Consider the following 14,168-nt stretch of genomic DNA (forward strand, 5'->3'; position numbering starts at 1 on the left):
CGTACTGAAATCCTTTACGTTGCTACTGTGCAACACTTGCGTTTAGCAGGACTCTTCACTATACCCTTCATTTTAAATGAGAATTCTACATCATGCACTGCCGTCTTGCACATCTGGCTGCCCTGATTAAGGAACTAGTTGGAACAAAATGCAACTCCCTTCTCACCCACTAACTCATTTTTCCTTTCTCTTGAAACCACAGTATGAGACGGAACAGTATATGCTCAGGTGTTGTCAAAACATAGACTTGGAAGTTAATGGACTTACCTGAACCCAGGTGTTTGGAAGAACTCCCAGGACTGATGTGACAGGCTGATACAGAGGCAGAACTAACTTTGGTGGCCACATTTATAGCACTCTGCTTCTGGCATGTTACTTTAATAAACTAAACAAGAAAAAAAAAAAACCCTACCTCCATTTTTCTCCCTCCAGATGACGGTAAAGAAGAACCTCCAACCACTTTACTCTGGGTCCAGTATTATTTGGCTCAACATTACGATAAAATTGGACAGCCATCCCTGGCTCTAGAATATATAAATGCTGCTATAGAAAGTACTCCCACTTTGATAGAACTCTTCCTTGTGAAGGCAAAAATCTATAAGGTAAGTTTGGCTTATTCTTAGTGACCAGAGGTTATTCGTTTGTTATGATGGAAGACTTTTACATATGCTTATACTTCAATGTATTTGATGTGAATGTTGAAGTGTTAAGCTTGTGTTAAGCAAGACACATGGAGAATCCATAGAAGATTGCTTGGTGAATTTTAGTGAGTTGCTAGATGAGGTTGTTGTTTTGCTACTTGGGTTTTTTTACTGCGTATGAATAAGCCCCTGTGAAGATTTTTAAGTCAGTAAAGGACAAATATACTGCAAAATGTGAATTCACAGTTTACAATTATATTTTTCATATTAAAAATCACACTAATAAATTCAGTTGGTGTTTTAAATGTCTTCTACCTGTTCTTATCCCTCAGTTTTTTAACGACTTAAAAACAATTTCTCAACTACACTATGGAATTGTATCAGAATGGGATTATCCAAAGTGTCCTTTAGGCATTTTCAGAAAAAGTCTAGTGCCAAAAGACCTGTAATGCCATAATGAGGGAAAGTAATTTTTCTGCTTTTTTTCTGTAAAGATCTGTTGCTTTCCTGAAGAAAAAGCTGTTAAAAAAAACAGTCTAAAAGTTAATTATATTATATTATATTAAACAGCGGATAAAACACATATGTTTTATAATTACTGAATCTAACTTGAATTTCTATCTCTTTAAGCATGCTGGAAATATTAAAGAAGCTGCAAGGTGGATGGATGAGGCTCAGGCTTTGGACACAGCAGACAGATTTATCAACTCCAAATGTGCAAAATACATGTTGAAAGCAAACTCCATTAAAGAAGCAGAAGAAATGTGTTCTAAGTTTACAAGGGTTTGTTGCATTTAACTATAGCTTTTTTGAATGTCGTGGGCCTAATCCTTGTGGAATAACTTTTTGTGTTAACTTTCCACTCACCTTTAATACAATATTTAGGTTCTGTTCCAGAGCAACTACGATTGCTTGCTTCATTAATGGTAGTCAATATCAGGGTTTGAATTAATCTTGGATGAGCAGGATTACGTAGTATTAAGTGAAAACTGTAAAGCTTGGATTTGATCATTTTTGCCAGGTAGGAAAAATACAGCATGCTCCTTTTAGATATAACTTCTCAGACAATTATTTTTTCAAAGTAGTCTTTGGGTTTAATGTTGATTCTATAGGATCCTCGAAAGATCTGATAAAATTGCCCATGTCTCTTCTTTTTTTTTTAATTTCTTGTTTTTCTAATGCTAGTAAGTTAGAGACTTCAGACTTCTCTTAGAACAAAATTTCTGTGCGGCTGCTAGACATCTCAGAAAGTCTCTCACCTTCCTGTTGTGAACAAGCTTTTGTCCTTAAGGCCACGTTCAACAGTGATGAAGGGAAACTGCATATTGTATTTTTTCTTTTTTTTCTGACTGCTTACCCATGATCAGTTAGCTGGCAGAAGAAGTTTGCTTTATGCAGATTGCTTCATTTCATGCTTCAGTTTTTGTCCCTGCAGTTACCAATTTTGATAGGTTTGATAGTCTCACAGGTTAGTTACATCTTTTAATTGACTTTTCTTGCTGCTGTTCTTTCATAACTGAAAGTCCAAACAGCTCAATGTAGTCTTCCCAGAATATTTGGCAAATGATCGTTTTAGAATACTGGCAGTATCATTTTTGTGCTGTCAGTGGGAGGCAGGCAGCAAGCTATTGGGACCTACCTGCAGAAGTAAAGTCTTTGTTTGTTTGTTGTCCCATTTTTCTCTTGAAGAGCAGGAGGAACCTGGAGTAAGGTAGGTAGAACGGGAAGGAGGCTATTTATAAGGGGAAAGCTGAAGGATTTTTGTGAATTGGAGGCTGTGTGCAAACAAACATGGAGGGAGGGGAAGTTCTATTTTCTATAAGCTCAACGTTTATGTTGAGTTTTTGATGCAAAACTTCTGTGAATCTAGGTTAATTGACCTCTCTCAATGCCTTAAGCAGCTTTAAGATGATGTCAAAAAAGCAAGCATACCAATTGTCCAAAACTGAACTTTAAAAATACAATTCGATGGTGTTGCCCTGTGTAATCTTTTTCATCTCCTTTTGCTCTTATGTCTAGTGCTCAAATAACAGTCTTCTTAATTAAAAAGCAATAATTAAAGAAAACCTAAATTAAGCATAATGAAAATGGAATTAACAATTTTTCTGATTTTTAGCTGCCTAAATCAGACTGGTTTGAAGACTGCCTTTCTCTCTCATCTGGGGCATGCTTTTTACCCTTCCATTTGAATATTATCTGTCATTTTCCCAGTTTTGGCTGTTGGCTGATTTTCAAATAGCCTGTTTTTTGCAAGATCAGAGTTAAGTCAGAATGGCTGCATCCACCTCAAGTAGCTGACTTAGACCTTAAGCTTGAAAGGCATACAGTAAGTTCTAGAGATCTATGCAAGTATATATAAATACCAGATTTGAAAGGCAACTGTAATCTCCTTTTCTGAATCAGAAAGTGTCAAAGCTACCAGAATTCCTTTTGCTTTGCCACTGCTCTCTAGTACTGATCACATAAGAAATAACCTATTACTATGCTTAGCTCAATCAGCAGGTCTTTGGAAGACACAGATGGCAATTTTAATTTAAAAAAAAAAAAAATCCTTTAGGTATCAGTGTCATGTCACATGCTAGAACTTTTCTGCCATTTTTCTTCATGCTGCAATGTGTTATTCATGCACACAGTATTAAAAATACTGAATGAATGTGTCTCTTACCCTAAAGATGAGGAACTGTCACAGTTAAATGGTCACTACCTGGCTATTCCTTCTGTATTTCTGACTCTTCCAGTAAGTGGAACATAGAGGAATATATTTATTTATTTATTTATTTTAATTAATAAACAAACAAGTCCATCTTAACCGTGGCATTTCTGACTTTCAGGACTCCAGTTTTGAAAGTTAGCATTATGTTGGTAGCCTCTTTATTTGTACTTCTAGTTAGAACAAGATAAAAAAATGGCAGTTAACAAATTGAGTGAGACTTGCATTTTTTTTATAATGCTGTTTTTGTTTTTAGGAAGGAACCTCGGCAGTAGAGAACTTGAATGAAATGCAGTGCATGTGGTTTCAGACAGAATGTGCACAAGCTTACAAAGCAATGAACAAATTTGGAGAAGCACTTAAGAAATGCCATGAAATTGAGAGAGTACGTATCTAGTTAAACTGCCTAGGCTGAAAAACACTAGCTTAAGTTTACTGTGTTAATATGTTTCCTTTCTGAGCAGTAATAGTAAACTTCAAATAGCTTCAGGAGAGATTTTGTTTCATGTTAGCTCTTGGCAAGTTGATTAAATTATATTTCCTCCTAAAAATGCCATTGTAAACTGTATATTATAAAGAGATTCTATAAAGTCATTTGAAGATCCAGGAAAGAACAGAAAAGTCCCAGAAATAATCTTATTTTTGGCTATAAATTACCCTTATTATTAGGGTACATAAAAATAGGTGTTTGGGTGCAAACCAAGAATATGTGTAGTTTAAGTCCAAAAAGAACATGACTGAGCTGACAAGCCTAGCCTTAAAGCAAAGATGTTGCCTTGGTTATTGTTAAGCCACTCTATTTTAGAGGGAGAGAAGAAATGTAAAAAAAAAAAAAAAAAATCTTCTCCTTGGGGGGAAAAAAGAAGTTTAAAAGAAGCTATTAGAAATACAAAGACTTCTTAAAGTAGAAATTGTATCCAAAAAGGGGAGATACTTGCACATTAAATGCAGATCCATAGTAAGGCAAACAAAACCATTTGGATGCACAACTTCTAAAAAAAGTAAGTACGGGTTGGGTTTTTTTAAGCCCATGAGGGTCTAGAAAAAGGACCAGACAGCTGAGGGTGTAAATGAAGTGCTCAAAGAGGAGAACTTGCTATGCCTCTTTGCAAATAGAGAGGCTTAAGGAGATTTCAACACTGATGCTTTTCTGCAGAGTGGACTAGTCTGTGGAATATTCTCCGAACAAATCAACAAAGTGATTCGCCAGGACCGTATTCTGTTCACACAAATCCTTTATATACATTTCTGTAAAATTCTTTTAAAAGAATTTGTGTAAGAAACTACTAATCTTGTAAATTGTCTGGGGTACCAGAAGAGGTCAGCAAATGAAGAGCTGACTTAGGCCACCCTAAAAAAAACATTTTGAAGGAATTAAGTCACAATGTTTAATTTATTTATTGGATTAAACTGATTTAATAGCTGGTTCATGGCTGGGAAAACAGAGTAGGAGCAAATAATCGGCTTTTACAAGAGAAGGAGTTTACCATGGAGATTACTAAGGTGTCTCTTCAGGGTCTCCATTGTTTGGTTTATCAATAAATGATCACAGAAAGGGAGCGAATAGTGCAAGGACAACACTTGCACTGTCTCAATACTAAAATGGCGCATGAAACGTAATGTTCAACAGCGTAGCTGGTGAAGGAGCGACAAGAAGAATTCTTTGCCTGTGCATAAGTAGTAAAAGGTCTTGCATGAATTATTGCTGCTGAGGAAAGAAATCCTGGAACCCTTGTAGACAGTGCTGCAAAATTCTCTGTTGCTGTGGAGCAGTAATCAAAAGGACAGTGTTGGGAATGAAGTGACTAGAGAAGTAGTACTCTTCTTCCATTATATAAATCTGCCGTACTGTTTACATCCGAATATCACACCTCCTTAAAAATGTGCTAGTAAAATACATGCCGTGGAGTAACTTTGACATGAAAAGATTGCAATTAGCTTGTCATGCTTACTATTTTATCCTCAGCTTTGACAAGCAACAACTGAGTTTAGGATGAAATTGTATGAGATCATAAGTACATGGAGAAGTGTAAGAGAGGAATGACTTTTCACTTTTTCAAACAAAAACAAGGGACATGAGGTGACAATGAGGAAGGCAGACCTTGAACAAAAAGTACTTTCTCACACCACAGGTGATTTAAGTGTGGAATTAATTGCCATAGCACTTAATGGAAATCAAAATTATACTTTTGACTGAAAAAATTAGAGGAGTTCACAGAAGAAGAATAATTCAAGTGCTGTTTAAATACAACAAATGCAGAACCTTTGTCCCTTAAACTGCAAATTGTCAGAAGGTAGTTACTGTTAAGAGATTGTGAAGTGGGTGAATTTTGTTTCTGGCCAAAGGTGCCTTCTGTTCTTTTCACCATGACTTTATTTTTGAAGGGTTTTGTTAACTCAGTTTCTAAAAGGTAGGGTGTATTTGTCAAACAGCAGGCTTTTACTAAATTATTCCTTTAGGCAGAGCATATTAAAAAAGTCAATGTTAGTATCCAGTTGTTAATACTTGCTAAATAATGTTATGTTATGTTGTGTTAGCATTTTGTAGAAATCACGGATGACCAGTTTGACTTTCACACTTACTGTATGAGGAAGATTACCCTTAGGTCTTATGTGGACTTGTTAAAACTAGAAGATGTACTTCGGCAACATCCGTTCTACTTCAAAGCAGCACGAATTGCCATAGAGATATATTTGAAACTTCATGATAATCCCTTAACAGATGAAAATAAAGAACATGAGGCTGATACAGGTATTCAACTCTCAGGATTTATTAAATATGCGGTTTCACTAATTAGTGGATATTTTATGAAGTTCCAGCATCATTATAGTTGTCTAGTAGCCAAAAATAAAGAGTTTTGTCACAACTCAAAAGTAGTCAAATACTAACTTGACCTGCATGTAAAAGTAGATATTCTACTGAAAGTTAAACTAATATAAGTTTTTATTTTGGTTATTGTAAAACAATGATGGTTTTTGTAGTGACAGTTGTAATTCTTAAGTAAAAATATGTTTGTGTTACGAAATGGCAGAGAAAATACGGAATTCTTATACGCGTTGGCCCATGAAATAACAGATTGAAGCAGGTGTGCTTGGTAGTAGCTCTTTCTAAGCATTTTATCAGTATGCAAAAATTTGACTAGGTAGCAACTTAAATTTTATCATCTCTTGTTTCTGATGTAAAAATAATGTTTAAATCCATCAGTTTCTGTGCTTCTTTCCCCCCCCCATCTCTGATTGGAGAGCAGCTTAAGTGATAGTAGCTTGGGGCACATCACATGTTATGAATAGAGGCTATGGAATCCTGCAAGAGGAATTTGTCAGGTTTTAATATTTCTCATCTCAGTTAATTTGTGTGGCTTCAGGTTTAAGTTAAGACAAGTAGAAGTGTAATAGAATTTCTCATAGCCACTTCCTGATGTGTTAAATTAATTCTCCGTGCTTTAGTTGGAGGGAGGAGAGGATCTGAATATGAATCAAATGTAAGATGTCTTTAGGGCTTCAGAAGCAAAGCTGGAACTGTCTATGCCAAAAGTGTGACTATTTCTCCTTATTTTTGTTAGACCGTTTAATTACTACATTGAACATAACTTACGTTGTGTAATGCCAAAGGAATAAATCAATGTGTATTGGTGTGCACTTTTACTCCTGGCACTGGATTTGTGGAGTCATGCAGTAATTACTTTGTCCCGCCTTCAGCATGTTACACTAGTGTTCTAATTCTTATTGCCCTGATTCTGCAAGGGAATTTATGAAGCAGCAGCATAAACTGTAAAATAATCTATTGATAGTAAATTTAATGGCAACATTACTAGTGTAGTAGATAAGGTGTAAAAAAAAAAAAAAAAAAAAAGATGGTATCTGACAACTGATGGAGACTGTTAATATGAGACATCAACATTGTCTGGTTTTGCCCTTTGTGTGTGTACAGCAAATATGTCTGACAAGGAGCTAAAGAAGCTACGAAATAAGCAGAGAAGAGCGCAGAAGAAGGCACAGCTGGAGGAGGAGAAGAAGAATGCTGAGAAAGAGAAGCAACAGAGGAATCAGAAAAAGAAGAAGGACGATGATGATGAAGAAATTGGAGGACCGAAAGAAGAACTTATCCCTGAGAAATTGGCAAAGGTGCTTACTAATGTAATAAAGTCATAGAAATTTCTAGAAAAGCTACAGTGAGCACACATACAATTCGAAAGCCATTCAGATAACTTGTTTATTTTTTGTATGGCTTCTCTTCGCAGGCAGCATTTTAAAAAGAATTCTTCTAGGGATAGTTTGTTGGATATACTGTCAGTAATGTGGTAAAATCACAGCTTTTCTGCCTGGTTCTCAAAGGCAGCAATTGAAGTCGTAGACATTTGCTACAGGTGGAATTATCTTCATGTGTGTATTGCACTAACTTGTTGATTATACCCTATTTCTAGTTGATCGGATGGAAGTCTTTCTATTCTGTATGTAAGGTGATTATCATTCACTCTTTATGTCCCATAATAATTTTTTATTTATTAAGCATAGACAACCTGTGAAAGAGGAGACATTGAAACACTGAATGCTTTAACAGCATTTGTTTGCATTTGTTTCGAGTGGGAGGTGGGAGGGGAAAGAATAAAGAAGCTGTTTGGAAATAGCAGTAGACTAGACTGAGATGGATTTTGAGATCTGGATAAAGAACTGTAGAGATATATAAAGGGGAGGTGACCCAGAAGAATACTCTTGTGCTAAAAGTTATACCTGTAAGGAGCAGGAGAACATTTGTAAAATGTGGTGAAAGATAATGAAAAAAATATAGACTGGAAAAATGAATTTCTAATAATAGTATAGTATCCGAATACTGATAGATAGGATATTTTTCACGTTACACATATAATGAATATTATTGGCTCTTGGGGAGATGATACTTGAAAGCTGAGACTGTGAACTTCACTCTGTAGGCAGGAAGGAAGTGACTTTAAAAGCCTGACTAGTCATTTAAGATTATTGTCAGTATTTCTGCTGTTGAGCTCACTGGTTGCAAGAAGCAGCGCTGTAATTGCAGTGCTAGTTAAGACTGAAATGGTCGCAATGGCATGTATTGACATTGAGTTCTGGAGTAGAGGGATGGCATGGGATATCACAGGAAAATCTAGGCAGTCCCTGAGATCATAGGGAATAGTTGCAGCTGTATAATGCATGCCTTTGGCAAATCTTCCCTAATTATATTCCAGATTTAATATCTGAACCATGATACAAACACTTCCAAATTCAGTTGGTTCCCAGCTCCAGAAGCCCATTTCTGACGTCGTTGGTCACTTGCAAATGTTTTTTCCTGAAATAGCTGCCCCTATACTTCAGTGGATATGTAACTTTGGCATTAAAGGCATAGCTTTGAAATCTGTTTTATTACAGCTTCCTAATAGTTTAAGTGCACAGTTGTGACTGATGTATGCAAACTCATAACAGCACGTACAAATGGTGCATTTTTTTAATGAAAACTTCTGTAGTGTATGATTAGCAGAAACTCCATAAGGTGTCCATCATTGACTTCAACTCAGTTATTTGCAATGAAGTGTATTGCTTCAATATTACTAAACTGTTATTGAGAGACAACAGTTAAATTTTGTATCTGATTCTTAGAGAGTAGCCTATGTTCATAAAAACATAAATCTGAAGGGCAACAGACAGTTCTTGTTCAAATTATCCCTCACATCTAGATGCAAGAGATCTGTAAAGAATCCTTGCAAAGAATTAATTTGTTTTAAAGCTGTCCACTTACTGGATTATGCTAGCTAAGACCCGGAGACCACAATCACTATCTTGTTACTTTGAGCTTGCTGCTAGTGTCTTGGCTGGGAATGTCACAATGACCTGGCAGCTTTCAGGAACCAGCCTGAAGCTCAAATGAACAGACTCAGTCATGGGCATAAAGTCGTCGCTTTCTGGGGTCTCAGGGTCACGCGTGTAGATTGACACGGGGAGCCATGCTGCCCGTTACAATTCAGCTGCGATTGTGTTTACTACTAATGTATGATAGAAGGCAAAGACTTGTGTATCTATAGGAAAGTGTGATTTGTAACCATCACAAAGCAATTTTTAAGACTTGACAGTCTGCATTTAGTCTTCGCTTGAGTGAAGATACAAAGTTTGTAACATAAGAGATTCTAAGCATCTTATGCATTGGCTTATGAGACTCTGATGTGACTCAGAAATAGCTAATTCACTTGTAGAGTTACTAGGTTTAAACTTTGTGACTGACTTGTGTGTCACTTCCTTAAATCTGTAGGTTGAAGCACCTTTGGAAGAAGCCATTAAATTTTTAACACCCCTGAAGAATTTAGTGAAGAACAAAATAGAGACACATCTTTTTGCCTTCGAGATTTATTTTCGAAAAGGTAGGTGAGAAAACTCATGAAAGCAATTTGCAGTTCATAAAGATGTATATTAGAATTTAAGCAAAAATTATTGATGTGAGATGAGGACTCGGTCCCTATTGAGACAAGCAACTTTTCATTGGACTGACACCCCAGCCATGAGCCGTCTGTGAAAAAACAAAGTTTGAACATTTGGTGATTGTCCACTTTCTTTGCTGTGTTTAAATCCATAAGCAATGAGATTGTAGCTAATTCTCCCAGCTTGCATTTGCCCTGGTTGGTTGTTTGTATCGGTAGTTTGCAGAACCACACACTGTTAAGAAGTGGTGTGCAGTTGCTCATGAGAACTGGTCTTCTGAATTCTTGTCTCAGTTAAATATTATGCTCTAAGAAGGTCCAAATATACTTACTAGTTTAATAGGCTTAATTCACTGGTTAAATAAATGCATGTTAGAAAAAATGGCTGTTGCAGTACACTCAGCTTTAATTTCTTCTGATCATTCTAATTTCAAACACTAAATACTCCTGCGACATAATGCAGTGAGTTCCAACCACAGGTTTTTGACCATTCGCCAATGCTTTCTTTTCCAGAGAAGTTCCTTCTGATGCTTCAGTCTGTGAAGAGAGCCTTTGCTATTGATTCTAGTCATCCTTGGCTTCATGAGTGTATGATTCATCTCTTCAGCAGTGGTATGTATCTGTTTGATATGACTTCATCTCTACATCCTTCCAGATGATGCCTAATCCACATACAGTCATTGATCTTTAGTTTGTAGACTGTTAGCACGATTAATTCAAAGTAATTTAATACGCATATTAGAAAGCTTTCTAAACAACTAATTCATGCTAAAATTAAGTATGTTTATTGTGATTGCAGCTGGATTTAGTAGTTAGTCTAACAAGTATTAGTAAGTCTTTCTAAGACTCTGAGTAGTATGGTGAACCCCTGAAAGAATGAGTGAAGAAATGGAAACTGCAGAGTGAGGAATCTGGCTTTTCTGCTGGCAGCCTGTGTTGGCATGCAAGGACAACGCTTAGAATTACATCCTTTTAGTTAGAAGGTTGGAAGGATTCTCTGCCTTCCCTTGCCCCAACAGTCACCCTTCCTGTTGATGGCTACAGACATTTAAGAACAGGCTTGTGTGACCTCAGTCTTTGAGCCCAATAGAGTTTAGTCAGTAAGGCTTTGGCTTTTTCTAAGCATGAGAAAACTCACAGTTAAGCTTTTTCCAACCAGATCCAGTTATTTACCTTTGAATTTCATGCATCTTCCTTTGAGATTTTTTTCCAATTATATTAATAAATGTAAACATGAAAAATATTAAAATAAATGCAGAAAGTAGATTTCCCTGTGATTACCTGTGCTGACCCCTATTAACCTTTTTTCCCAATTCAATAGTATCTGAAAGTAAGGATCTGCCTGATGCAGTTAGAACAGTGTTAAACCAAGAAATGAATCGGCTTTTTGGAGCAACTAATCCAAAGAACTTCAATGAAGCTTTCCTTAAAAAGAACTATGACTCACTACCGCATAGGTTATCAGGTATTTTGCCTTTATCCTTTTCCTGCCCTGCTTCTGTATTTTCTGTGCTTATCTAGCAGTGGCATCTCAGTATCGGCACCAGTGATGTAAAAATCACTGTTTCCATCAGGAATGCTTTTCTTCTCTCAGTTTGTGTTTTTGTAACAACATGACCACCAGGTTGTCCATGGTTTTCTTTAATTTTTTTTCTATATGCTGCTAAAATACACATTTTTGGACCCCTGTGCCCTGTTTTCTGATGCATGGTGAATGTATCATAAGACTGTAACTGTGTTTAATGCATCTGTGAAATAGTTCATATGAGCTACGGTATATGAAATAGTATTTCTGAGCTGCAAAGATTATTTTTGGATACATGTATTTGAAGAGGCTGATTGCCAAGACAAATGCCCTGAGTGCTCAGCGAGCTGGGTAACGCCCAGAGCTATCAGTATGCCTAACAGGGTGCTTAGATGGTGCTGGTTACCTGTGACAAAAGGCTATCCATCAGTAGTGACCACATATTGCAGTGGGTAGCAGGATGTAAAGCCCCCAGGGGAGCAGCGTCACTGTCCTGGCTTAGTCTGGGCTGTGCCAGAGGGAACTGTGGTGTGTTGCAGCAGGTCTGGTTGGTTATCTCCACTGCCTGGGATTCTACGGTACGCTGCAGAATGCTCCTACCCTGCAGTATAGAGAGTGCCTATTTGTTTTAATGCTTTGTCTAGCATTGAATAGTAGACTTAAAGCAACCCTTTTACTTGCTCAGGCATCGATCTTTAATGCTCCAAGTGGTTCTGGTTTGAACTACCACTACTGCTGTAGAGTTGAGTATCCCTTCTTAGTCATAATATCTCTTTTATGTTTGTATATAAGATGGTTTTGGTCATCCACTGGGTGGTGATGAAGCTTATTTTTCCTCCTGTAGCTGCCAAAATGATGTACTATTTAGATCCTTCCAGTCAGAAAAGGGCAGTGGAGCTGGCAATGACCCTGGATGAATCCCTCATTAACAGAAATCTTCAGGTAACAGATACTTATAAATTGTAAATAGCTTCTGGTATATCCGTGGAAGCTTTATGCAAATTACGGAGGTAAGAGGAAGCTGAAACGATTGCTGTGCCTTATGGTAAGGAGGTTGGGTTGTCATGTGAGAGAAAGGAGTGTCAGGTTCATCTGAACTGAAACGTTTCATGTTTTTTTCACGCTTTTGAATTAATTTAGTTTTGTCTAAAAAATCAATTTTCTGCTAGCAGCAGAAACCATGTTATTGTCGCAGGTAATGGGAAAGCTTATTAAACACAGGAGAATTCACATGGCAAAAGATGCTAAAGCTCCCCAGTAAGAAAATATTGTAGTCTGCCCAAGCTGAGCTGTTAACGCAGGTGACTGTTAACAAGAAAAAGATTGACTTAGGAGTGGCTCAGACTCTGTGGAAGCTTTCGTTATTCATCCCCAGCAAGCTGTGTGAATTACCTTAGCTTTAATAAAAGGTGCATATGCACGTTTTGGCCTTAGTATGTAGCCAAGTAAAAAGCTTACCAAATTTTGAAATTCTGCTCCATTCCGGCGGTCATGGAATAATCTCCCTGTGCCACTGCCTGCTCCCTCTCCCACCTCCGTTTGGGAAGGCTATCAGTTCTGACTTGCAATTCAAAGTATTCAAGAGAAGGTAAACTTTTTTTGTATCTTCAAATGTTTCTTATAAAGAATTAATAAACACAGGTGTGGTTTTTTTCTTCTTATGACTGCACACTGGCAGAACTTTACCCGACAAAGCAGAGAAAGAATAAAATGTCCTTTCTTTTTTCTAGTATTTTCTAAACTATTTCTGTATTCCCAGTAAAACCATTTTTTTGGCATCACTGTGAGAGTGTCCAGCACATTTAATTAAGTGCTAGAGAGATTCCTTGGCAGGCAGCGCAAACTTTAGGACATTTTGTTTCTCTCAGTTCCCCTGGCACTTCATTTTTTATTGTGCTCTTTATGTCTGGGGATTCAAAAATTCTTTTAGACCTATTGCAAAATTGGTGAACTCTTATAGTAAAATTATTATTTTTGTGGGCAAAAATCAGCATTTTCCAAAAAACATCCCTTTGGAAATATACTGGATTCAACAAAACTTTAATTGGGATGGATTTTATGTTCACAATAGAATTTTTGGACAAAGCAGAGGGGCGGAAAAAGAGACCAGAAAAGACAATTTGCCATGATTTATAAATTTGCTTAGGATGTTAACGAGATCAGCTAGAGAAAGGATCTGGATCTTTATGGGATACAGACTCACGTCTCTTATATCCTAAGTAGATATCTAGCAGTTTTCATAATTTTTTTTGTTTGGTGGGGGTTTTTTTGTGTTACTGTTTGACCAGTCTCAAAGAGCTAAGTTAAGTTAGATTATCAATAGATTTAGAAAACAAAAATAAAATTGCCTTCAACAGCATTCTTTTTGCCTCATAGCTGTGGTGGTTGTCTGAGAGTGGGATTCTGGGAATTGGACTGGGGAAAGATTAAAATGTAACCAAAAATGCTTGGTGGTTTTAGAGGTGTTATCTTGGTAGGACCACAAGAAGCATTTACTAACTCGGCAATGTATAACAATGTTATACCCAGCATTGTGAAAAAACTGAAAAAGTTCAGTTGAGGCATTCTTGGTGCCAACATAAGTAACAACAAAGTAAGAGTTGGAGTTCTACTGAACTTGTAGATGGGAATTTGACAGTGCCCTAAAAAATGAGAATCTGAAGGAGTCTAGGCGTTTGTTGAAAGGCATTCTTGTGTGCAAAGAGATCAAATTTATTACATTTCATTTTAGTAAAGACCAGCTGTCTCAGGGCACATTGCAGACATAAATCTAGATATATTTGACCTTCTGTGGATGCCAGTGTCGCAAAGAGCTAATGTGAGGAAAAGGGATTGGTGGACAGAACTTCATAACCCCCTAGCAGGAG

General features: G+C 36.9%; 2 protein-coding genes across 3 annotated transcripts in view; one reads left to right on the forward strand and one right to left on the reverse strand.

Annotated features, from left to right (window-relative positions):
* Window positions 1-14,168, reverse strand: part of NDUFC1 (NADH:ubiquinone oxidoreductase subunit C1) — a 181,054-nt gene that overhangs the window by 25,407 nt on the left and 141,479 nt on the right. The gene's annotated exons all lie outside the window — the stretch shown is intronic.
* Window positions 1-14,168, forward strand: part of NAA15 (N-alpha-acetyltransferase 15, NatA auxiliary subunit) — a 38,500-nt gene that overhangs the window by 21,937 nt on the left and 2,395 nt on the right. Inside the window, exons 11-20 of one of the 2 annotated variants that reach the window (XM_075751186.1) lie at window positions 433-602; window positions 1,272-1,424; window positions 3,608-3,736; window positions 5,890-6,103; window positions 7,283-7,476; window positions 7,776-7,811; window positions 9,611-9,719; window positions 10,290-10,388; window positions 11,098-11,241; window positions 12,146-12,243. In XM_075751186.1, the coding sequence (XP_075607301.1) occupies window positions 433-602; window positions 1,272-1,424; window positions 3,608-3,736; window positions 5,890-6,103; window positions 7,283-7,476; window positions 7,776-7,811; window positions 9,611-9,719; window positions 10,290-10,388; window positions 11,098-11,241; window positions 12,146-12,243 (1,346 nt within the window). The remainder of the gene's footprint in view (window positions 1-432; window positions 603-1,271; window positions 1,425-3,607; window positions 3,737-5,889; window positions 6,104-7,282; window positions 7,477-7,775; window positions 7,812-9,610; window positions 9,720-10,289; window positions 10,389-11,097; window positions 11,242-12,145; window positions 12,244-14,168) is intronic. The other variant, XM_075751187.1, reaches the window with a different exon arrangement.

Source organism: Balearica regulorum, chromosome 4 (genome assembly GCF_011004875.1).
Source record: "Balearica regulorum gibbericeps isolate bBalReg1 chromosome 4, bBalReg1.pri, whole genome shotgun sequence".
Lineage (NCBI taxonomy): Eukaryota > Metazoa > Chordata > Aves > Gruiformes > Gruidae > Balearica > Balearica regulorum.